At 37.4% G+C, this 25,489-nt stretch overlaps 1 protein-coding gene across 1 annotated transcript; it reads right to left on the reverse strand.

The window, feature by feature from the left end:
* Positions 1–1,443: 1,443 nt before the first annotated feature.
* Positions 1,444–24,696, reverse strand: LOC121430316 (ectodysplasin-A-like). The gene is made up of 10 exons (XM_041627595.1): positions 24,091–24,696; positions 11,069–11,371; positions 8,951–9,013; positions 7,994–8,101; positions 7,460–7,603; positions 6,695–6,729; positions 5,748–5,829; positions 4,855–4,970; positions 3,914–4,014; positions 1,444–3,398 (listed from the first exon to the last, which is right to left on the reverse strand). Exons 1-10 carry the CDS (start codon positions 24,221–24,223, stop codon positions 3,263–3,265), a joined length of 1,221 nt encoding a protein of 406 aa, XP_041483529.1. The 5' UTR covers positions 24,224–24,696; the 3' UTR covers positions 1,444–3,262.
* Positions 24,697–25,489: the final 793 nt, after the last annotated feature.

Consider the following 25,489-nt stretch of genomic DNA (forward strand, 5'->3'; position numbering starts at 1 on the left):
AAGGGGGTGGATGGAGTAGAAATAATTTCATAGGTCAAATCCACCACAGAAAACATGTTGATATGAATCAATAGAGAAAATCATACAAGCTTACGCTGAAAATGTCATAAAAATCGGATGTTAAATAAAGTGGATACATTTAAAGTTTTGCTTATTTTTTTTCTTTACAATATTGTGATGTGCACATCTCGGTGATATGCAAGTGAGAGAGTCGATGATGCCCCTCCCTCACTTTTGTATTTTTATTGTTTGAATTATACAATATTTCATTTTTTTACAGATTTGGCAGTAATGAACAAATTGAATGACCTACAAAAAGTTTTTAAAAATGGTTATAATTCACATGTCTTTGTTTTATATTAAGATGAGGAGAAAATTAAAATATTTTACATTTCATACAATAAAATACAAAACAAATATTGAGTGGGTGATGTCATCAGTCCCATTATTTGCATACCGACCAGGATATGCATATCCCTTTGTGAAATTTAGCGAAACTTTGAAGTGTCCTAACTTTCGTTTTTCATATCCGATTTTGATGAAATTTTTCAGTGTTACGCTTGTTGGGTTTTTCTTAGTGTCGAGTGGTATAAATATGGAAATAAAAAAGTGGAAATAAAAATGAAATGCGAGAACAAAGAAGGGTATGGGATGGAGATGAGGAAATTATTAACAAACAAGGATGTTAAATAGGGATGAGATGGAAAGGAGAAAGAGGATACAGGTACATGAAGCAGGTTTAGAACGAGAGGGTAGAGGAAATCTGACATAGCAACGGGAGATGAGAAGATGAGGGGTTGAAAGAGGAAGTAAAACGAGTAAAATGGAAGAACGATGATATAAATATATATAAACTGTCTATTTTCATATTGAGATGGAACATAGTGAAATAAAACCCATGCACAGAAAGAACAAGAGATGATGTTAAAGTCGGGGGTGCGAAGGGCGGAAGGGGCTCCACTTTAAAGAGTTGATAAGAAAAAAAATCTATACGACGTTTCATTTTCATCAATGGGTTCGAATTTACTACAGTATTTCAATGAGTTATCTATAATACAAATTACACAATAAACAAACATGGAAGTAAGTTCTGTTTCTAGAAATGCCCGTGTTTAATACAACTTTATATACATGGAGTGATAGGATAAACTAATGTAAAAATGCCATACCAAAACAAAATTAATGTTTTAATGTACACGTATTTACAGTGTTTACAATATGTACCACTTTTTGCCATTGATCTCATTTGGTCGCTTTTCGGTCATAGATTGATGTTAATTAATATAAAAGATAAATACTAGAAATGATGAGGTAAAGAAGAACTATAGATGAGGAAAAAGAAGGAGAAAAAGAAAATGAGGAAGAAGAAGACAGAAAGAAAAGAAGAAGAAGAAGAAAAAAGTAGAAAGAAGAAGATGAGCAGGAAAAAAGATGAATAAGAAGTAGAAGATTGTTTATTAAAGAAATGAAAAAGGAGGAGAAAGAGGAATTAAAGATATATATAAAAAAAGAGAAATGGATGAAGGCAGACAAGAGGAAACAATTATGTATTGAGCTGTTAATTGTTTGATTATAAACGACAAATATCATTTGGATGTCTTTATTATACATAATTTGAAACCAGAGCTTAATTAGGGAATACGTCTGATTAGAAAGCAACAAATAACTTGGTCATTTATGTAAAGTTAATTTACAACACCTGTATAACTACACATATAAACACAGCTTGTTTCTCAGAAACAGAAATCCAATGCCCTATGTCATATTTACAAAGTAGTATATTTACAAAATTTTATTCGTACCATCGAGAGAAACACTACTCATGGGTGTACGTACTTAACATGGTTGTTATAATATGGAATAAACAGCATAATTTTGATTTCTGTCGCAGAGACCTTACTTTACAAAACCAAGTCCTCTGACATTATGAATCAGAATTATTGAATAAATTTACATAAATTATGTACAAAATACTGTATGGTGTGTAGTCGCCTCAAAGTAGTTTTGGCACAAGATCTCAATACCATTTCATGTATGTAGTAAATGGAGATGGGCTCAAAATATAATTCTTACAATCACAAAGTTGCATTAGTTTTCTCGGATCTGATTCACTAAGAGCTAAATTAATCTCTTAAGAAGCCGTATACCAATCAGATCTCTTAAAATTGATTTCATCTCACTTGAATTTGATTGTAGTAACTCTTTCCGTACACTTCTATACGAAACGTGAATTCCATTCCATTTTTTGCGGCAACGTGCCATTTATAAAGCACGAGCTTGAAATGTCGAAATAATACTGTTCATATTGTTAAACCTCTAATCACATTAAAGTTCGAGAATATGATATTATCGACATACTAATTAGATTTATTTCTGCCGCATCACACGTCCCCATCCCTCGCTTATTATAATTTGAAAACGAGAAAGTTAATACATGTATATCACATGTAATTATCATGGGGTGTGAATTATCGGTGTGTGTTTGTGGGTGTTGGGGGGAGGGGGGTCACTCATCACATTGTGCTACGCATGCGCGTCCATGAAATATGTCGACATAGTCTGTTTTCTGCATCTCGGCGTCAACGCATTTTTGTGTTTATTATTAAAATAGAGGGTGTCTTTCAGCTTCAAGTGCCGTTTCGAAATTCAGGGTAATAAATAGCAGATTCTATGTCATCTAGGCGTTTTACGCCACTTAGGATATGGCTTATATCTATGGCATTTGTAGACCCATGTTTTCTTCGATAAAAAAAATTACTTCGCGTAATACTTAAAGTTGTGCTCTATAGAGGAATGTTCTACAAATAAAGTGAAGAGAGACTTCAATTTTAAGAAGGAAAGGTCGAAATTAGCATACCTCTTTAAAACAGCATTAAGGATTGTTGATACATGATGATGTCACACATGGGTGGGTGTGGGAGGGGGGGGGGTGTCCTTGATTTCTGAATTCCTATTATTGTGAACCCTCCCTTATCTGGTCCATATACCTGTACTCTATCTGATTGATTTATCTACTTGATGAATGATAAAAAAAACACCCTCTAGAAAATGGTAGATGCAGTTTTCTTCGACGGAACAAAAACTATAACGTCATAGCACAAACTATCAGGTCGGTTACAGGAACAAACGGCGCCATAACATTTTCAAATGCTTTTTTGGTATCGCAAAGTGAAATAAAAATGTCTTAAATCAAGGCTTATGTTCGACCGGGGTTCACATTGGGTAATTTGAGAAGGGATTTTATTTTATATTAGCATGCACGCTACGTTAGCTTGATTAAACCGAAGTATGTCGAGTCTGGACGCATGTCTACTGTTCTTGACGGGTATGACGACACCACACCCACGTGGTCACCGGCCTCCAATAGCATCACACCGCTAGACTGACACGATCCAAATCTGTATGAAAAATGAGAAGAAGAAGAAGGAAAATAAGATGTAAAATAAGACGAAGAAGAAGAAAAGAAAGAAGAGAGAGAGAGAGAGAGAGAGAGGGGGGGGGGGGTTAATTGCCAATAATGGGATACATTGCTCTTTTGTATATGAAAAAAATCAATTTTATTCATGTTGATTCATTCAGTTATCTCTTTACTGGTCCATATAAGTTTCTTATTAATTTCTTGGCATTAAATATCAGTGAAATCCATTTGAAGGGTAACAGTCCAACAGATGGCTATTTTGTCAACATTGCAGCACGGCAATAGAACCCATTTCCTTTGTGTTGTTCTTTTCTTTACAGTTTGTTCGTTTCAATTTACATTGTACACTTTTTATACCCACGTTTGTTATATATGTTTATAGTAGGGCCTCCAAGGACAACAGTATATCAATTACTGATGGAGCCACCCTACTAAAAAAAAGTCATGAGTTATGAATAAAAAATGAATAAATAAACGATATGATAATCACTTTACCTGGCAAACGCTGAACCTCTTACTCCCATGCACTTAAGAAAAGGGTCACCATTAATGTTCGTGGAAGCAGCATAGAAAGCCGACTTATCGTAGAACAGCACCTAAAATCAAACACGGTAAAAATATATACTTCAGAGGTAGAGTTTTATTTGAATAGTGGTTGAAATTAATTATGATTGTTTTTGCTAAGTATTTTTAATCTCATTTGCTATTTTTTTCATTTCAGCTCGAATGTAAAATTCATTTACAATGTAGGGTTCAATGGAACATCTTTCAACATTATAAGACGGGTCCATGGTAATAGACTTGTCAGTTATTTTTTTTATTCAAGTTGTATTTCATTTTAAAAGCCAAAATGTAGAAGCAAATTATTTCACAAACTGAGAAAAAAGTTCATTTTTTCCCTATTAAAGTCATGTCAGTGCACCCTAAGTCATGTCCAAAGGGTACATCTCTGCACCTTATAAAAGGGGATATAATGTGACCCTTAATGGTGCAAAATGTGTCTTTGGATGCATAGTTGGAGAAAAGAGCCCCCAGTATTGCACTGGAAGGGTGCAAAAGTGCACCTTAAAAAATGTGCAAGGTGTTTGAAATGACAACAATATAAAATGAATATTCAATTCAAGCGATATGAACAAAAATTATGTATGGTGAGAGGAAAGTATCATAAATATGGGTTTCATTTATCTTGTAAAACTATAAAGCTGATAAAATGGACATATTAACTAAAAAGCAGAGTTTGTTGAGTGCATGTGGATCTCTCAAATGAATATTGTAATAGAGATGGTTGTAGGTACGATAATTCAATGCAATTGAAATTATACATATATATTTTTAAATCGCATCGAGTAATTATTTAGTGTGAAGATTAAGATGAAAAGTGAAAAATAAGACAAGATGGGGATCAGAAAATAGACACAAGATTGCATCGTACTCACGCTACTATACACGAAGTAATGACCGCCAGAGAGAACAGTCACGTTACCATCACGACCAAGCGAAAAACCTCCTGTTGTCGTGCTAATAAACCACGAGTTCAAGTGACCGTACCGATCTGAAACATGAAATAATTAAATTTTGATGGATTTTTTCATCAATAGGGTGTGTACTTATTATTCTGAAGTTTCACAGATCACGAGCTAGGTTCTAAGCCTTTGATTATATTCGATATCAACTTTCTTAAAAAAAAACGTGTTAGGTTATATAATTTTAATTTGACTCGAGTTATTCCAGATTATTATTCATTATCATTCATTCAATTTTTATTGGTATTCTATTTGATGCATATCAGTTTATTTCAGTTAAGTTCGTTTATCCAATCATTTAAGATAAAAATAGATGCACTGATGACAATGAATGATGAATGAAATTTGAAAGATAAGGATGCCCCTAAAAATCAAACGATTGATGGGACACCTGCAACACAAATACATGTACATAAAATAAGTAAATACTTATCGTATGATCACAAATCCAGATTACATGACAGTTCCGTTTAGGATGAAAAGATTAATAAATCATAATCACAAAATTAAAATCAAATTAAAGTAAGTCCCTTCTAAGCTACGTATTTACTCTTATAGGTTCTGGGACTCTGTATGAAAACGACAAAGGATATAAATGGTTTAACTCTTAAACTATGTTATTAAAGGAAACAAATAAAAAATATCAACAAAAGTTGAGAGTTCAGCTTTTAAGCTTAGTATGATGAAGCTTTACATATCGATTGAATATTTTGTAAGAAAAAGTAATACAGTGTCTCTGTGATTATGTCTTTTTATTGAGAAATTTAAAGAAAAACATCTTGAAAATGAATAAAAAAATATTTTACCGAGTCTAGTTAGTCCAGAATAAAGGTCTTCTGGCATTGCCTGAAGGTGAATGGCGGCCAAGGGAGTGGTAGACGTACCAAGCTGAAAGAAAAATTAATTGATTTGTCATTTCTTATTAAGATACGCCATAAAATTAAATATACAAAACAAATCATATAAAACGTGAATCAAACTAAAATATTTCCTAGTTACGTCAGGGTTCCCAGAGCCAGGGAAAATCCTGGAAAAAATTGTGGTCATGGAAAGTCAGGGAAATTGGAAAATTTGTGGAAAGTCATGGAATTCCATTTAGCTCTTGGCTATGGAAGCTTTCTAGTTTGTCGTGTCTCGCAGCTCTCATACCCTGTGATCATACTCTGCTATTATAATTGGTGTTCAAGATTTCCATTTTTCCCAGTTTTGTGACATCCCAAATTCTACATGACTCCCGGGACCTCACGGGAAGTCACTGAAAGCAGCAATTTAGTCATGGAAAAGTCATGGAATTCTGTTTTCACATTTCTGTTGCCTGTAATTGTTCTAAATGATTTAATAAAGCTCTCCTCTACCAATGTGTAACATACATCGTGTTGAATGGAATAACGTTGTAATGAGAATAATTCAAATTTATGCAATTACAAAATAAAATAACTATCATGATTTTATGTTTATGTTATTCTGTTTGTTTTGCTCCTCCATCTCAAACCTATTTCTTCTCTATTATCTTTTCTCTCTATGTCCCTTTCTCTGTCTCTCTCTCTCTGTTTTTTTTCTCTCTCTCCTTTCCTCTCTTTCACTACATGTATATAAATTCATGATAATAAAGTTACTTTCGGAGATAACAATTGTAAACATAAAAAATACTTCATCAGTGTTTATGCTTTGTATATAGTAGTTTGAATAAATCGAACAAAAATAATTAAAAAAAGAAAAAAAAGAAAGAGCCGTTTTTCATATTTTAGCCTACCTGTGAAGCAGCAAGTCCAGCAGTCATGGATGTTCCTTTTCAAAAGAGTTGGATAGTCAAATAAACATGGTAAATATTCAAATTTGTATAAATTATTCTTGATAAAATATTAATTTATACAAAGAACCTATTTTGAGAAACCCCACATAAAAGTCAACTCGTATATAGAGTAATCTTTTACAATATTGCGCAACTATCAACAAGTGAAAATGAAATTGATAAACAATAAGATAAAAAGCTAAATTAAAATTATTTAAATGATTTTAAGACTACAGAAATATTTATGAAACCTATACAATAAATCATAAAAGGTAAATACCAAAACGAATAAAAAAAAATGATAACAGGGTCTGAGGGGTTAGGTTGTATCCATTTTTTCTATCGATTCTTTTACTTTTGGACTTGATCTCGAAAAATAAAAGGGCAACACAACAACAATAAAATAAATGGAAACTCATCAGAACATAGAACTGAATAAAAAAACATAATGCTCTGGATATGACCACGGACCTATTAATGACAAAGAAAATTAAAAATATATCAAAATTTCAATAAACAGACAGGCGGCTGAATTATTGAAAATATATTTTTACGCAATTAATGATAAAAGACAAGGATTAATTACTATTCTTGTTTTCATGTTTTAGGATTTTATATTGTAAACAGGTAAATCCGTGTTCAATATGTAGATTTATAATAAAAAAAAACCCCGTTAGTATATAACTATGATTAAGCACAATGAAGAATTTGTCATTATAATCGTACCTGGGGGTCCTTGTGGGCCAGGAGGTCCAGGGGGTCCTTTTACACCCTTTTGCCCTCTAACACCTTGGGGACCTGGTAGGCCCGGGGGTCCTCCAATGCCGGGCTGGCCGGGACTTCCGGGCACACCCTTAGGACCAGCTGGGCCTAAAAGGGGCAAAAAGGAGAAAAATTGATTGATTCATTGGTCATTTGATCAATCCAATACGTCGAATATGTTGTTAAGCTCAAAATACATTTTTATTTTATCTTGTTCATACGCAGCCAAGTAGAAATATATACATTTTGTGGACTAACCAGACCTGATTCATCAAGATGTATAAGATAACTCAGTATTTTTTTAAAATCATTTGTCAGTTATTGTATGTAAATAAATAAGAAAGAAGAAGATACTTTAACTAAAATTCCTTTGATTATTTGTTGCCATATCGTGACAACAGTAGTAAAAATTTATTAGCTAAATTTTTTTTCTATACGACCACATCACTAACCGCTAACGGCCAAAAAGTAGAGAAAAAATATGACGTCATCACCTACCTGGTTCACCGGGGATGCCTGGATTTCCTTTGTCACCTTTGACCCCTACGGCTCCATCCTGCCCGAAGACGCCATCTGCGCCGGGTTCCCCCCGTTCACCCTTCTCTCCTGAAACAAAACCAGTGTGGCATGTGGAGTTATGATAGCTCCAGGTACTAAATGTTTTGTTTATATGTAATGTACATGTAATTTTACCTGACAGTGATATTTGGTAATAAAGTCAATTCAAATTATCTGCGGGGGGGGGGGGGGGGTGGTGCACTTTATATATTTCGTTTATTGGATCATATTGGGTATCATTAAAATTAGAAGTTTACTGCTATACCAGTTATTATTTCGTCAATACTCGATAAATACATGACATTTTCATGTCCAAGACAATGTCTCAAATTATTCCAATTGATATCCATTAAATTGCATTGTCTTCCTCCGTTCGTCCGTCCCACCCACTGAACTGGAAGTGGTCCCACCCCCTCTCCCCGTTCCTCCCTCAGACCTCGCTCCCCCTCCCACCTTCCGCCCCTCCCTCTCCAAGTCCCTCCCTTCCTCAAAGTTCCTCCGACTCTTCACCCCCCCCCCCCTCAATAAGCTTCTTATGAAAAGAGAGAAGTACACACTTAAAATGCTGGGCAACGTACTATACACTGTGTTGGGTAATATATGTTGGGAAAAAATATATTCTGGGCAATTTTTATTTATTGAGCAAATGTTTTACCCAATTATATTTTTTTAAACCAATAGTTGTGTTGACAGTATGTTGCTCAGTGATGGTTAATTCTTCCCCCCACCTTTTTAAGAGTGTAGGTCTATTCAGTTATTTAAATGCATATTTAGATTCTATTAATTTTGACTGGGTTGACAATACTTTTGTATATTTGAAATAGAAATTGTATTGACTCCACCCATTCTTAAAAGACATAATTCAAGTTTTGAATAGATTGTTTTAGAGTGTTTTACCTCTTCTGCCAGTCGATCCTTGTCTCCCCCTTTCTCCTCTTGGTCCTTGTTCACCCTTTGGGCCTGTATAAGAATGTATGAAATTACAGTCAAACCTGTATTAGTGGCCACCTGTCTATAGTGGCCACCTGCGTATAGTGACCACTAAAACCGGTTCCCATGGAGAAAGATTTGTAAGAACCTGTCTATAGCAGCCACCTGTCTATAAAGGCCATATTTTGTGTTTCCCTTGGGTGGTCACTTTAGACAGGTTTCAATGCAACGCATGTATGTGGTCACAAACATGACAAAGGGCATGAAAGGGGAATGGCTACATATCTATAAACGCAATGAATCTATGTGCGAATTCATTTCAAAATCACAAGGCTTTCGGAAAGGTACTAGCCTTTAATAAGAAATCGCCTTATTTACGTTAAGAGCCGAGAAACGAAAGGATACACTGAAGTGTATTGACAATTCCATCGTCAAGGCAGTGAAAGTGTAATAGATTCACGCTAACGCGGTTAAGTCATCTCGGTAAAGAGCATCGTTGACGAACGATACCGAGCAGTTCTACACACGTTAGGAAGGGGGGGGGGGGGGTTGGCAAAATGATGAAGATAAAGTAATATGCTTTAAACAATAACAATAAAAAAAGAAATCAATCATGGCATTAGGATACTAGGATAGGTGTGGATCCATGGGTGCTGCACGCACTGTAAAAGGTATTGGGTAGAATTTAACCAGCACGAGGGTATAATGTATCCAACCAATTTTGGGAATTATTTTACCCAATGCGGAAGCATATTGTCCAGTAAGATTTAAAAACACAAGTAGCAATTGCTTAAGAACGGGCAAAATTTTCATCACACTTGATTAAAAAAAAGGCCAACAGAAATGCCCAATGTTGGTTGGACACATAATTACTCTCATCGAGCATTTTTACCCAATATTTTTAGTGTGTGTGTGTGGGGGGGGGGGGGCACATACCATTTGGCCGAAAACTGACATTGTGATTCCCCTTCCATGCTTTTCAGTGTTATGAGCTATGAGTTATGAGCGAGAAACTCTTTCGAACTTTTTGATATAAAAATGGGAAATTTGTGAAAGAGTCATGTCATGTTATAAAGAAACGGATATTACATTTCACCCTATTTTTCGTCTTCCTCATCTCATTTTCTTTGTTGGTTTTGGAACTTTTTTTGAAGGGGCATGGCCTCCAAGCCACCATTTGTACGGTTTATTGTCCAATGCAAATTCGTCCGATTGCCAACTCGTCTACTATCATGCGGTCTACCATCAGTTCATCCACCATGCACATGGTCTAATTACAAATTTCTCCATCCACTCACCTTTTCGTCAAATAACCAGTTGGTCCAATAGCCATTTACATGTACTCTATAAACCATTTGGTATAATAATGGATAAGCGTTAATTGGGCGAAATGAATGAAAAGAAAATGGGTATTAGACCAACTGGTTATGAGACAAAAATGGCCATAGACGAACTGGTGATTAGACGAAGTGATTATTGGACCAAATGGTTATTGGACCAATTGCTTGTTAGACGAAATGTTGATGGATGGAATGGCATTCCACTAAATGAAGTTAAACCACGCGATGAGTGGACGAGTTTGCAATACACGAATTTGCAATTTATCATCATTCTGTACGCCAGTATGCCAGTGGTACCTTCATTGATTATGGTCCATTTATTCGAAGTGATATCACCTTTAAGATTGTCAGGAAGTTCTTTGACAAATATGACCCACTTACTATACATTGCCCTTTGATTTTTATGAAACTCTGCATCCCGCCCCTAAATGAGATGAAGTGGAGCGTTGTGGCCCAGTGGATTTGTCTTCTGACTTTGAAACAGAAGGTCGTGGGTTCGAATCCCAGTCATGCAGAATTTCCTTCAGCAAGAAATTTATCCACATTGTGCTGCACCCGACCCAGGTGAAGTGAATGGGTACCTGGTAGGAAGAAATTCCTTGAATTCTTGGGCGCCTAGGTAGCCTATAAAGGTAGCCCAGCTAAAGCCGGGGTAATAATATCCAAGTCCTTTGGAAGCACTTAGAGACGTTATTCATAATGTATCATGCGCTATACAAGAACTGAATATTATTATTATCATTACCTGGAGGACAATCACAGCTAGCTGCCAGCATCTTCCTGCCGATGTATAAGCGGGCATCCTCCGTCTCACCGACACCCTTTAACCCCTCCTCATCCGCCTCCCTCAGCCTCAACTCCGACAGGTCTCGTGTTTGCCTCATCACCCTCCCCTCCAGCTCCCTGACCCGGTGGTACAAGGTGATAGATGGAGCCAGAGACACGGCCAGCACCATACACAACAAAGCAGCACCCCGGAACACCGGGCGGGCTCGGGACAGGATGCCCGTAGGGGCTGTCCCATTTGACGCGGTGCGTTTGGATGCATCTGTACCATATAGGAGCAAGCAGAAATAAGATTAAGACATCGGCATATTGATAAGCCTGGACATAGTTAACTTAATGTAGATTATCAATGTCTATTTACTTATGCTTACGTAAGCAAAACATTTATATTTGTATGTTCTGGCATTTCTTACATGCCTTATTAATATGATAAATGATAAAGTTAAAGAGGCTTAAAGCCAAAGTATATCTTAACTATATATCTTGTGTATATTTTCCTTTTAATTAAAAATGCCTTTCTTTTTTTCTCTCTCTCTCTTACAGTGTCAATTTTTTTTACATGCAAAATAGTTAAAGCAGGACAAACTCTTTGTCTGAACTCTACTTATTGAATAAAGATAAGAAAATAAAAAACACATTTTTTCCAGATATTTTCCTCTATTTGAATACGCCCTGGCGACTTTAAACATGATGTGATGATGTTGAACAAACCACACTCTTTCCCCCCTTTATTTATGCTTAGCGGTTTTAAAACGTTTTTGCCCGAATGCTGCTAAATCGAGTGTTTGAGAAGATTAAACGCCGTTTCGTCACGTATCTATGTCACCTAGTTCATTTTAACCGCCAAGTCTGGGGTAAAGAACATGATTTTCGCGCGCTTTGCCAGTGGCATATCGGCTTTAAACTCGAATGACAAAGTCGTGTCGCATCGCCCATCGCTAATGTGTGTACAAAGTATCTAATAATGACACTCTACTCTGTCGGTTTGATCAATATAACTCCCTTTAATTCTCAGTGATGGTGAGGGAATTATTCACGATTCGTGTTCTTCATTTATTTTTAAGGACAAAAGCTGCCATATTCTGTAGATACAGTATATGTATATATAGCTTTTAGGCGTATAGGCCTGTATTGTTCCTGATCTGTTAAATAAGGATCTCTTTCAATACCGTTATCACACCAATGTCTACTATATTTCATTGTCATTATCATCTCATTCTTCCCCTCGTCACACTGTCTTTGCTTTCCATTTCTTCAGCCCGTTCTCCCGTCTCTCTCTGCCTCATCTCTCTCCGGCCTTCTCTTCCTCTTCACCCCCTCTCTTCCTCCTTCATACCCCTGTCTGTATGTCCGAATTCGTTCTTAAAACTCTTAATTCAAAAGGGATCAAATAGAGACGCATGGGGGGGGGGAGGGAACCATAATCATGTGTCAATAACTGAAGTAAATTCAAGTGAGGTTTCAAAGCATATTGTTAATAGCTCTATGGTCTTATGAACACTTGGAATTACATAGGTTCGAAATGAATAAATTGACCCTTTGCAAAACACACCCCACATTAATTTTACGGTAACTTTTCCATCTAACGATACCTTCCATAGAATCCTTGATTTTGATTGGTTGTTGAGTATCGTTGCCATAGTAACAATTGTTTGTTTGTTTTATTTCCGTAATCAAATAAAAAAATATACAATATACAGGAAAGATACATACAATTTGAGGGAACCATAATGTGTCAATAACTGAAGTAAATTCAAGTGAGGTTTCAAAGCATATAGGCTTATGAACACTTGGAATTGCATAGGTTCGAAATAAATAAATTGACCCTTTGCAAAAAACACCCCACATTAATATTACGGTAATTTTTCCATCTAACGATACCTTCCATAGAATCCTTGATTTTGATTGGTTGTTGAGTATCGTTGCCATAGTAACAATGGATAGCAAGTTACAAGCAATACCAGTAACTTTTACGCAGCAGGTAGGCCCGCTCTAGTCAATGACCAGTCGAAATACTAATTTGATTTGAAACCTGAAAGCTTTCTTCTTAAATCTCAAATAACATAAAACTTAAATCTATAAGTAACCAACCTGGAGAGCGCGATTTTTTTTGCTTCGGTGACAATTGCTCTTTGGATAATTTCTTTGAAGATACGAGGCGAGGGGATATGAATATGATATCGTTTTTCTTCAAAATAATGTGAGTTTAAAGTTTTAGGCTTGAATTTATGTTTATGTTTGGCTTCATTTGTGGATTTCTAGTAGGAGCAATTGTCTCCGGAGCAATCGCGAATTTTTGAACCTTAAATTCAAATCTTTAAGGTTTAAATCGAAATCCAGATCGGCAAGTCCGATTCACACAATATCTGGATTTACTTTAAATCTATGAATTTTGAGTCGTTTTGACCAGTATCCTTTTATTCTTAAGCAAATTATCATTAATAAAATTATCATTTGCTTTAATATTTCATTTCATTTTGGCGAGTTTAACTCCACCCTCATTTCGATGTGCGTGATGATGGGTAGGGGTTAGTCACCAACAAGGTTACTCGCTTCACAGGTGCGCGCCAGCGTAAGCCTTCCCTCAAACAAACGAGTTCACATCTTATCACACCTAACAAACAGAAAGTTCAAACTAAAAGACGACATCGCAAATTTGTAGTGGCATTAATCCTAAACCTCCCCGTTGGCAGATCGCTCTTTTCCAGCACTGCACTTTTCAGCGGAGAATGAATCCCGGGAATGAATTCATCACAAAGTGCTTGTTGGAGATGTTTAGACGATTTACTTTTCCATTCACTCTTCCCGAGTTTGTATTATACACAATGCCCGTAACGAAATTTCTGCTTCACACGCGTTTGGGGTTTTCTTTTCGATATTTTTTTTTCAAAGATGAAAGGGAAAGTTGAGTCCTATTGACTCATTGGAAATCTTAAATGGACATGAAACTTTCAGTAAATGACATTTTCAAGCAAGGATGCTGAGAATATTTCGTTAGAGTTTGGCTGCTTCTGATAAAGATGGAGACATACATATTCACTAATCATCGGTTGGTATATAATTATGAAGTTGTTTGAAAAAACTATTCATTTTTTGAAAAATAAAGTTCATTTGCTGTAATACTTTCTTTGAACTCTAAATATAAATCCCTTAAATAGTGAAGTTATGACATTTTAGTTCAATTTTAAGTAACGTGTTTGTTTTCGTTGATTGACAAACAAAATATTGGGGGGGGGGTGTCTCCCGGGGAGACACCCCCCAACTTTTTGTTTGTCCCCACAGTTTCCAACCCCGCTTTTACGGCCCCTGAAAAAATACCTGTTCAACACAAATACATTTACTATCAACATTGTATAATAATAATAATCTAAATTAACAATCTAGTGAGTACATTAAAAAAGTGAAAGTCACTTCTTTCTCGGAATATGGTCGCATCCTGTGTATTCTAATTGTACATGTATATCAAAGCTATGATAGTTAAAGGACAAGTCCACCCCAACAAAAACTTGATTTGAATAAAAAGAGAAAAATTCAACAAGCATAACACTGAAAATTTCATCAAAATCGGATGTAAAATAAGAAAGTTACGAAATTTCAAAATTTCGCTTCATTTCACGAAAAACAGTTAATGAACGAGCCAGCTACATCCAAATGAGAGAGTCCATGATGTCATTCACTCACTAGTTCTTTTGTTTTTTATTGTTTGAAATATAAAATATTTTGATTTTCTCGTCATTGTCATGTGAAATGAAGTTTCATTCCTCCCTGAACACGTGGAATTCCATTATTTTAACATTTTGTGCTTCAGGCAAGGAGGTCCTAATCGTCAAATTCGTAAAAATTTAAATATTGTATAATTCAAACAATAAAAAACAAAAGAAATAGTGAGTGAGTGACATCATCAACTCTCTCATTTGGATGTAGCTGGCTCGTTCATATAACTGTTTTTGTGAAATGAAGCGAAATTTTGAAATGTCATAACTTTCTTATTTTACATCCGATTTTGATGAAATTTTCAGTGTTATGCTTGTTGAATTTTTCTCTTTTTATTCAAATCAACATTTTGTTGAGGTGGACTTGTCCTTTAAGTGAAACCGTACCCCAATATTGAAAGCATTCTGCAATGCCGTACGTTGGGGTTCAGTGTCCTGGGTATGACCGTTCAGGACCATCGCCAGTCACCACTCGACGACACTCCTCCACACAATCAAGATGGTCAAACTAGGGTCGACATTAATTAGAAATGAAATTGCTTTCGAGTGAATTGAATTCAGTACGGTTTGCCAATCGACGAGATCTTCTGGAGTGGGTTATTCTATCCCAACCATTTTTATATTCATATGCCAGTACCTACATGATAATATTCTTATTGAAGCACTTGAGCTTGCCAGGTAGAATATTGCCAGACATGTTCCCTGTCAGTGGAGACTTATGCTTCAGTCACATGAAACGAAACGACTCCAAACCGATCAAAGCTATTACTTTATTTCGAATGGCACATCAATCAGTCCGGGGTTGGTTTCGGTGGTGTGAATGTAGCGTGTTGTGGTAAAGATGGAGGGGCCAAGATGCAGGTTAAAGTGTAAGGTGTAAGTTCAACCGACGTTAAGTTGGAATTAATAAAAACAAAGTAACAATGAGATATTAAGGGATGTATTATTGAATGTTAGGCGAATAGGCCATATTCAGTAGAAGATAAAAAAACGTGCATTTTCAGTTTCAGTGTATTGTCGTCAGACGCCAGCAGCTGCGCTTATTCCTGTAGGAAAGAACACAGTGTCACACAATGTGTTTACTTCATGTGTTCACAGTGTGTTCGCAGTGTGGTCACAGTGTCAGATAAGTGTATTCACATTGAATTCCCAGTGTGTTACCAGTTTCTGCACATAGTGTTTTCATATTGCGCACACAGTGTGTGAAGGAAAGAACACAGTGTCACACAATGTGTTTACTAAGTGTGTTTCCGGTATGTTCCTAGTATGTTCACAGTGTGTTTGCAGTGTCAGATAAGTGTGTTCACGTTGTGTTCCCCGTGTGTTACCAGTTTTTGCACATAGTGTATTCATAGTGTCTACACAGTGTGTGTAGGAAAGAACACAGTGTCACACAATGTGTTTACTTAGTGTGTTTCCGGTATGTGCCCAGTGTGTTCGCAGTTTGTTTGCAGTTGTCAGATAAGTGTATTCACATTGTGTCCCCAGCTTGTTACCAGTTTTTGCACACAGTGTGTCCATAGTGTGTACACAGTGTGTGTAGGAAAGAACGCAGTGTCACACAATGTGTTTACTTAGTGTGTTTCCGGTATGTGCCCAGTGTGTTCGCAGTTTGTTCGCAGTTGTCAGATAAGTGTATTCACATTGTGTCCCCAGCTTGTTACCAGTTTTTGCACACAGTGTGTCCATAGTGTGTACACAGTGTGTGTAGGAAAGAACGCAGTGTCACACAATGTGTTTACTTAGTGTGTTTCCGGTATGTTCACAGTGTGTTCACATTGTGTTCCCTGTGTGTTACCAGTTTTTGCACATAGTATGACCGTTCAGGACCATCGCCAGTCACCACTTGACGACACTCCTCCACACAATCAAGATGGTCAAACTAACGTCGAAACTAATTTAGAAATGATATTGCTTTTGAGTGAACTGAACTAAGAACGGTTTGCCCATCGACGAGATCTTCTGGAGTGGGTTATTCTATCCCAACCATTTTATATTCATATGCCAGTACCTACATGATAATATTCTTATTGAAGCACTTGAGCTTGCCAGGTAGAATATTGCCAGACATGTTCCCTGTCAGTGGAGACTTATGCTTCAGTCACATGAAACGAAACGACTCCAAACCGATCAAAGCTATTACCTTATTTCGAATGGCACATCAATCAGTCCGGGGTTGGTTTCGGTGGTGTGAATGAAGCGTGTTGTGGTAAAGATGGAGGGGCCAAGATGCAGGTTAAAGTGTAAGGTGTAAGTTCAACCGACGTTAAGTTGGAATTAATAAAAACAAAGTAACAATGAGATATTAAGGGATGTATTATTGAATGTTAGGCGAATAGGCCATATTCAGTAGAAGATAAAAAAACGTGCATTTTCAGTTTCAGTGTATTGTCGTCAGACGCCAGCAGCTGCGCTTATTCCTGTAGGAAAGAACACAGTGTCACACAATGTGTTTACTTCATGTGTTCACAGTGTGTTCGCAGTGTCAGATAAGTGTGTTCACATTGTGATCCCAGTGTGTTGCCAGTTTCTGCACATAGTGTATCCATAGTGTGTACACAGTGTGTGTAGGAAAGAACACAGTGTCACACAATGTGTTTACTTAGTGTGTTTCCGGTATGTTCCTAGTATGTTCACAGTGTGTTTGCAGTGTCAGATAAGTGTGTTCACGTTGTGTTCCCAGTGTTACCAGTTTTTGCACATAGTGTATTCATAGTGTCTACACTGTGTGTGTGTATGAAAGAACACACAGTCACGCAATGTCTTTACTTAGTGTGTTTCCGGTATGTGCCCAGTGTGTTCGCAGTTTGTTCGCAGTTGTCAGATAAGTGTATTTACATTGTGTCCCCAGTTTGTTACCAGTTTTTGCACACAGTGTGTCCATAGTGTGTACACAGTGTGTGTAGGAAAGAACGCAGTGTCACACAATGTGTTTACTTAGTGTGTTTCCGGTATGTTCACAATGTGTTCACATTGTGTTCCCAGTGTGTTACCAGTTTTTGCACATAGACTAGTGTGTTCATAGCGTGTACACAGTGTGTGTAGAAAAGAACACAGTGTCACACAATGTGTTTACATAGTGTATTTCCGGTATGATCACAGTGTGTTTACAGTGTGTTCATAGTGTCAGATTAGTGTGTTCACATTGTGTTCCCAGTGTGTTAACAGTTTTTGCACATAGTGTGTTCATAGTGTGTGTAGGAAAGAACACAGTGTCACATAGTGTTTTTCCGGTATGTAGCCAGTATGTTCACAGTGTGTTCACAGTGCATTCACAGTGTGTACGCAGTGTCAGTTAAGTGTATTGTGTTCCCAGTGTATTACCAGTTTTTGCACATAGTGTGTTCATAATGTGTACACGGTGTATTTAGTGTGTGCCCAGTTTGGTCACATAGTGTGTTCACATATTTCGTTTACTGTATGTTCCCAATGTGTTCACATAGTGTGTTCAGTTTATTCATTGTGTTTCCTCAGTACGTTCACAATGTATAAACAGTAAGTTCAATGTATACAAAATGTGTGTCCAGTGTTATCACACAGTGTGTTAACATATAGTGTTCACAGTGTGCTCCCAGTGTGTTCACATGGTTTGTTCATGTGGTGTAATCACAGTGTATTCACTGTGTTTTCTCGGTATGTTCACAATGTCTTCCCAGAATATTCTCAGTTTGTTCCCAGCATGTTCACAGTGTGTTGTCAGTGTGTTCCCAGTGTGTTCACAGTGTTTTTTCAGTGTGTTCACACATTCAACTATGTTAAGATATCATTCATACTGATATAACACTCAATTTTGCTAGTATGAATACATTTTTTTACTGTGGAAATCTTGCCAATGTTAGTACTATTATGCTCAAATTAAACAACAATTTACATTGTTCATTTGCTTCTTTGATTTCTATTTTCTATTCAATTCAAGTTCTTTCCATGGTTAAACCCTCCTGTAACATGTCCCTTATCGATGAATTTCAGATTATGTGATTAATGTAGAGGTGAAGAATACCAAAAAACACGAAGTCCCAAAACATATTACTTTCGTTGATTTTCTTACTTATGGATACTTATGAATGCTTCTGAACGCACTCTAAGACTCTATATTCAGCTCCAAAGTATGTCTCCTCTTTAGGTCGGCCGGATCATGTCCTGACGGGTCAGCGTCAAACTTGTACTTCACTGGTTCACATCTCCAATTCTTATCCAGTCCAATCTCGAAGCGGTTTTTTCTTAGTTTTCAAATTTTACCTCGTTTCTTCAAGAAAATATATCATTTTTCAATATTCTGGAGCTTTTGGAATCCTTAATGAGTATTGCGTTCAGACCAGCAAACAAACCACTTTTATACGCCATTTTTTCTGGTATTGTATTGTATTTGTTGCTGGTATTGGCGTATTGTTCACCAATATAGTTGCCCCCCTATTCTCGGGGGATTTATAGATCATAGACAAGCACGTGACCGGTTTGTCATTAGTGGTAGTCAGAGGAATCAATTTGACATGCGACTATGATCGATCTAACAACCGTCATTAAGTATTCTAGCAGCTTCTTTATCAGTCACATGGCGTTACACCACCAGGCATTGTGTACAGTGGTAGCCATGGGGTTCCCGGATAGTTAATATCCGTATACGGGGTAATATCAAAGCAACCTCAATGAAAACGGTGTTTGATATTGCACGGTGGGGCATAATACGTGCTATCGCCCTATCAAAGGGTGACTTTGCTACCTTTTATCATATATACATGCATATGATCATTGAATGGTTTCCAAATATTTTAGAAATTCAGCATTTTTTTTATTCAACATAAAACTTAAAATTCTTTCTGTGTAATAACGCTGAACAAAAGACACTCGACTATCGCAGCGAATTACATATATTTTTGAGTGGTTCATTTTTACATTTTATTCATGCTATAGCTGCTTTATTGGGTTTTGATTTAACGACTTATTCATTTTCTAAGAATGTTACTTCTAAATCCATTATTTAAAATGTAATTTTCAAATTGGACTTTCAGAGCCTAACACGTTCGCACCAAAATGTTTTATACCAACATTCTTTACAACATTAATGGCACCTCTCTACAGTCATTGACAATAAAATGCACCATAAGAAATCGTTTATAATTTTTACGCCTATTTTACCGATGTCCTCTTCGAACACAAAGAGGACTGTAGCTTAAATGGTGATATACATTACATCAATAGTGGCATCGTCGATTTACCAATAAATAAACCCCCTTAACATGGATAAGAGTTGAATGCACCATAATATGAGAGCATTGATCAGAATAATCATGAATATTTTTTCGGTTTATATTTCATTATAGCAATCTGCATGACGTTTTTGTGATCCCTAAGAACTGGCGTACGGATGGTAATTAGCCTATTACTATCGACCGGATTGGGGTAATTCCATACGATATTAAGCCTCGGATGATCAACAATGAGAATGTGATGAGAGAAGATAATGGGATTGGCACATCATCAGTAGCATCCCCGATTCAATCAGGGGTTATATGGTTACAGCATCAGTCATATCTCATTTCGGTATGTGATACGACTGGGATGAACTGAGTTGTGAACTCGGAGGGATTGGAGGGGGCTGCTAGGGGTGCATGGGAGGGATCTGAGGGGGTGGGAAGGTTGGATGGGAGGATTGAAGGAGGCTGCTAGGGGTGCATGGGAGGGGTTGGAGGGGCGAGAAGGGGTGCATGGGAGGGATTTGAGGGGGCTGCTAGGGGTACATGGAAGGAATAGGAGGGGACTGGGAGGGGTGCATGGGAGGGATAGGAGGGGGACTGGTAGGGGTACATGGGAGGGAATGAAGGAAGCTGCTAGGGGTGCATGGGCGGGGTTGGAGGTAGTCCAGATTGGACCTTGTTGTTTGGAAGTGCCCTTTCCCAAAAGCTAACATAGAGGGCACATGTCTCCCAATCTCTAATCAGCGACAATCCACTCATCTTCGCTCTAGGTTGGAGGGTGCTAGAAGGGGTGCATGGGAAGGATTTGAGGGGGCTGCTAGGGGTACATGGAAGGAATAGGAGGGGGCTAGGAGGGGTGCATGGGAGGGAATGAAGGAAGCTGCTAGGGGTGCATGGGTGGGGTTGGAGGGTGCTAGAAGGGGTGCATGGGAGGGAATGGAGGGAACTGCTAGGGGTACATGGAAGGAATAGGAGGGGCTAGGAGGGGTGCATGGGAGGGATAGGAGGGGGACTGGTAGGGGTGCATGGGGAGGAATGGAGGGGGTCTGGGTAGGGCTGCGTGGGCTGGTGGGAGTTCATAGGATGGAGGGGGGGGGGGGGGTACTGGTTGGAGTGGTGCATGTGAAGGGGAAGAATATGAAGAAGGGTGGTATGTGGTTTGTAGGGGGTGATCACGGTGACAAGAAAGGATGGTGAGACTGAAATTTAGATATTGATATGCATGTATGATGCATTGACGGATAGCTGAGAGGATAAAGCAAGAAAAATAGATACAAAGAGAAACAGGGCTTGCAGCTTACTGAAATAGAGAGAGAGAGAGAGAGAGAGAGCGTTGGATATGAAGACGGAGAGAGTGATAGAAAGATATTGATAGAAATAGAGATAGGTATATTTATATTTATATTGATACAGTGACAGATAGAATGAGGTTGTGTGAGATATATATATATAGAGAGAGAGAGAGAGAGAGGGGGGGGGGATGATGGAGAGTGAGACTAAGAAGTTATAAATACATTGTAATCCATTGATTTCCATTATATATATTTCCGTCATATAATGTTATTCATGTGATATAACTTTACGAATATATAAATAATAAATAATTCAAAATTCTATACACAGACTTAAAGACGTATTACAGACGTAATACTAGAGAGCATAGTCACACTCATGTGTAGTCCCATCATCATGATCATGAAATTCGCCTATGCCACATGGTCATGACGGTGTTTATGATGGGAGATGAGGGTATCTATTCCCCAATAGGGACCGGTTACACGAAGCGTCCTAAACTTCTATACTTGACAACCATCTCATCGACAAGCGAATTATTTTCAATGTTTTATGTATCAATGTGATTTCGGTGAGCTTGGTCTTATGTCATAACAACGATGACACGATTTGTGAAACGCGACCCAGATGATGTCAGTACGTGATGTAGACACCGTCGTGCTTTCTGTCAACGCACGCCTGTCTATTACAGACGTCGAATGCATATCTCTTAAAATATGACAGTTGACTCCACTTGTCTTTCAAACAAAACAACACAATAATGACAGTATCATCTTAACATTTATTATCTACTAAAGAGTGCACGTAAATATTGATCCGTAAGCTCATAATAAATTACGGCTCGACAAAATAATCATGAAATGATTATTATCTGCAGTTATCCACCGATCTACGTCATGTAGTATGGCGCAGAGGGATAAAGAAAATCCAGGAATTACATATTTATAAGCAATGAAATGAATAATTAACGTAGGCGTTAGTGCCTGTTGGGACGATGGATGGATGAATGATTTATGTAAGAATATAAGAAACCATGTGGCAGAATCAGATGTAAACAATAAGGATTTCAGACTATTTCTAAAAGAATATTCAAGTAAATTGCGGATCGGATCCTTATAGTTGAAGAGTGTTAGAGAGATGAAGCTGAATCCTTTTGGACATTAACTTGATTAGAGTGTCCTAAGTATTAATACTCAGCCGCATTGTGAATTTAAAAGTGGGGGTGGGGCTGAACATGTATAAACTCACAATTTTTATGTTCATTTTTGCGTGTGGTTATTATCCAACCCGTGGGTGTGTGCGTATGTGTGTGTGAAGGAGGAGTGGGGCGAGGTACCCCTATCCCCAGCCCCGGTTCCGCGACCCTTGTAGATGAATAACAAATGGAACTGAAACTTAACACATTCAAGGGCAAGTTAAGATGTTGATTAATCTTCGGCAACATATTTGCGCTCCCCTCAACAAATATTTTCAATCAAACATATCTGTGATCAAATTCGACACCTGAAGCCATTTATGTTCGCCTACGATCACCCTTTCCTTCAATTCTAATCCACTTATTTTGTAATAACCCCAACACATGACGGTATCAAACGAATAGCTGTTCACTACCAAAACTACAACTGGACAAATCAATACCAGTTTGCATGTAATTGTTTTACCTCACCTTCATTGAGACCAGGAACGAGTAGCATAAAGACTTGTCATCAAATGCAACTTTAGAAATCAATTGCAACTCAATTTTGCACCAATCAGTAGCGCATATAATACGGGACTTGCGTTTGATCTTTTTCAATTTGCATTTAAACAGAACCCTTTATGGAACGAGCCCCAGATGACATAGTCAGCTCGGAATTTCTCATTACCAATTCGAAAATTCTCAAGCAATTGGTATGATGAAGAGTACCTATGAACTATCCTGATAAGAGACGTTTTAATTACCAAAATATGGAGATGCTTAAATGATTTAACACACACACTTGAAATTGAGAGAATAGTCGTCTTCGCAATAGTAATAATGCAACCGCCGCGTTTCAGGTGAGTTTTTTTTTTTTTGGGGGGGGGGACATGTTTTTTTGTTCTAGTATTTCAAATTTGAATTTTGATAGTCGAATATTGATAAAAAAAAGGAATTGGATTATCAAATTAGTAAAAAAAAAGGGTGACAAATAAACCGAAAATAATAGAGTAAAGTACGAAGAAATGATTAGAATAAGCTATAAAAGAAAACGATTTTACACTATGAATTAGTTGAAACTAATATTCTAATTAGGGAAAAATGCAAAAGAAATGATTCAAATAGAATGAACAGAAAAAATGAAATAGAGCAAATCAAATTGGATGATTACGAATTCATGAATTTATCTGGTAATCATGGGGAATATAGATCTGACATGCGTATGATTATTAAAAAGTGAAAATAATATAAATACATTTCAGTGTATTAAAACTGCACACCCTCCGACAACGGTTTCTTATTGAAATAATCTGTTGATTTATTATGTGCATTGGTGATTATAGTACCGGAAACCAAAAATATGAATCACAAAATACCACGGACAGAGAATATCCAAACTTAACAAGAAAAAGAAGAATTCGTGGGACAAAATAGTAGATATATACACCTGTGCTATTAATGACATTGTATTCATCTTCTACTGGTACTTTATGCGAAATTAGTAAAATTGTCTTTTTATTATGTGCAATAGAATTTACAGAGGCGTTGTATTTTTTGTAAGTTGTAAGGGATAAATATCAAGGACGTGAATCATGTTACTTACCATTTAAAACCAGTTCATGGCAATTGTAGTCATCCGAGTGTGATGACTTTTGCGCATCGTCTTCCTCTGACGGTGCGTATCGCAGCTCCGATGGCTCCTCGAACCTCCTAACCTCTTTCAAATTCTCAATCATTCTAGCAATTTCTTTGCGAACAACATAAACTCGTAGATCACATTCAATGTGCTAGAAATATTGACTTAGATTCCTTTATCTAATTGATCGGCTTTATCTTTTATGGTGACCAACAGACAGTGTGATTTCTCGAGAAACGGCGGTTTGCATCTAATTTTTGGTTCGCGCCAATCACTCTCTACGGTCGCTGTCGTCTGTCAGTTAAGCTGCCACTCTCGCACCGTTGAAAAGCGAATTAGGATCACGCACTTCAGAATGCTTAGTGTATGAACCAAGGGGAAAGAAAAGTAGAAAGCGTTTACGAAGTGCAGAGAGGACTTTTTTCTCTAAACATCCTTGGGTCGTGAAGAATAATCCGATTTCAATTTGCCTCATTTTTATGTTTTCGCGGCTCTCTATTCCTCGGCCTGTGGTAGGATTTGTACCATTATAAACATGGTGCTTGTTATGTAACAATACAACATCGTAGAGACGTGTTGCGATCAAATGCGTTCGTGCGAGAACTACATGGAGATTACAAATATGAAAGGAAATATTGGTGTTACTCCGGCAAAGGGAGGGGACACTATAGGCATTATGCTGTTTCTTCCACTTAGTCATGACAATAATCCATGTCCAAACAAGGTGACTGGGCGAAGGTGGGCGAAAAAACCCATCTTAGTTAAAAAGAAGGAATAAACGGGTAAAGGAAATGTGTGTGTGTATGTGTGTGTGAGAGAAAGGGGTGTGAGGGTGTGTGTACATGTAAGAGAGAGAGAGAGAGAGAGAGAGAGAGAGAGAGAGATAAAGCGAATGAGTGAGAGACAAAAAGAGAGGATTGCGAGAAATGCGGGCGGTGCAAAGACTGAAAACATACAAATACACACACCAACACTTCCCCTCACACACTCATGCTTCTCAGTCACCCTCCCAAGCAAGCACACCACTTCTTGTACACAACCTCACACTCATTCCTAAACCATACACACTTTTTAAGAGTGTAAATGCCAGCTAGTCTTCTCTCATGTACGATATTTCACGCCCACAGTTAAACATACATAGGCGCGCACCCACACCCTCACACGACCACCCACGCAACTTAACGCACACAGGTGCGGCAGATATTTAAGATGCTGACAAATACATTTTCGAAATTTACAAAATTCACGATTGGTCATAATTTTTTGTGTATTTTCTAGGTATTTTGATATAAAGACGTAATGGGCTAGGTCCGAGAGTCCCCCCCCCCTTTGGAATTTCACTTTGTAGGCCTGGTATGCTAGAGAG

Source organism: Lytechinus variegatus, chromosome 16 (assembly GCF_018143015.1).
Source record: "Lytechinus variegatus isolate NC3 chromosome 16, Lvar_3.0, whole genome shotgun sequence".
Taxonomy (NCBI): Eukaryota; Metazoa; Echinodermata; class Echinoidea; order Temnopleuroida; family Toxopneustidae; genus Lytechinus; species Lytechinus variegatus.

Coding starts and splice junctions, on each gene's coding strand:
- LOC121430316 (XM_041627595.1), bottom strand. CDS start 24,223: ATGATTGAGAATTTGAAAGAGGTTAGGAGGTTCGAGGAGCCATCGGAG. Junction 8,102..8,950: donor AGGATCGACTGGCAGAAGAG/GTAAAACACTCT, acceptor GTTTTGTTTCAG/GAGAGAAGGGTGAACGGGGG. Junction 5,830..6,694: donor CTGGACTTGCTGCTTCACAG/GTAGGCTAAAAT, acceptor TTTTTCTTTCAG/CTTGGTACGTCTACCACTCC.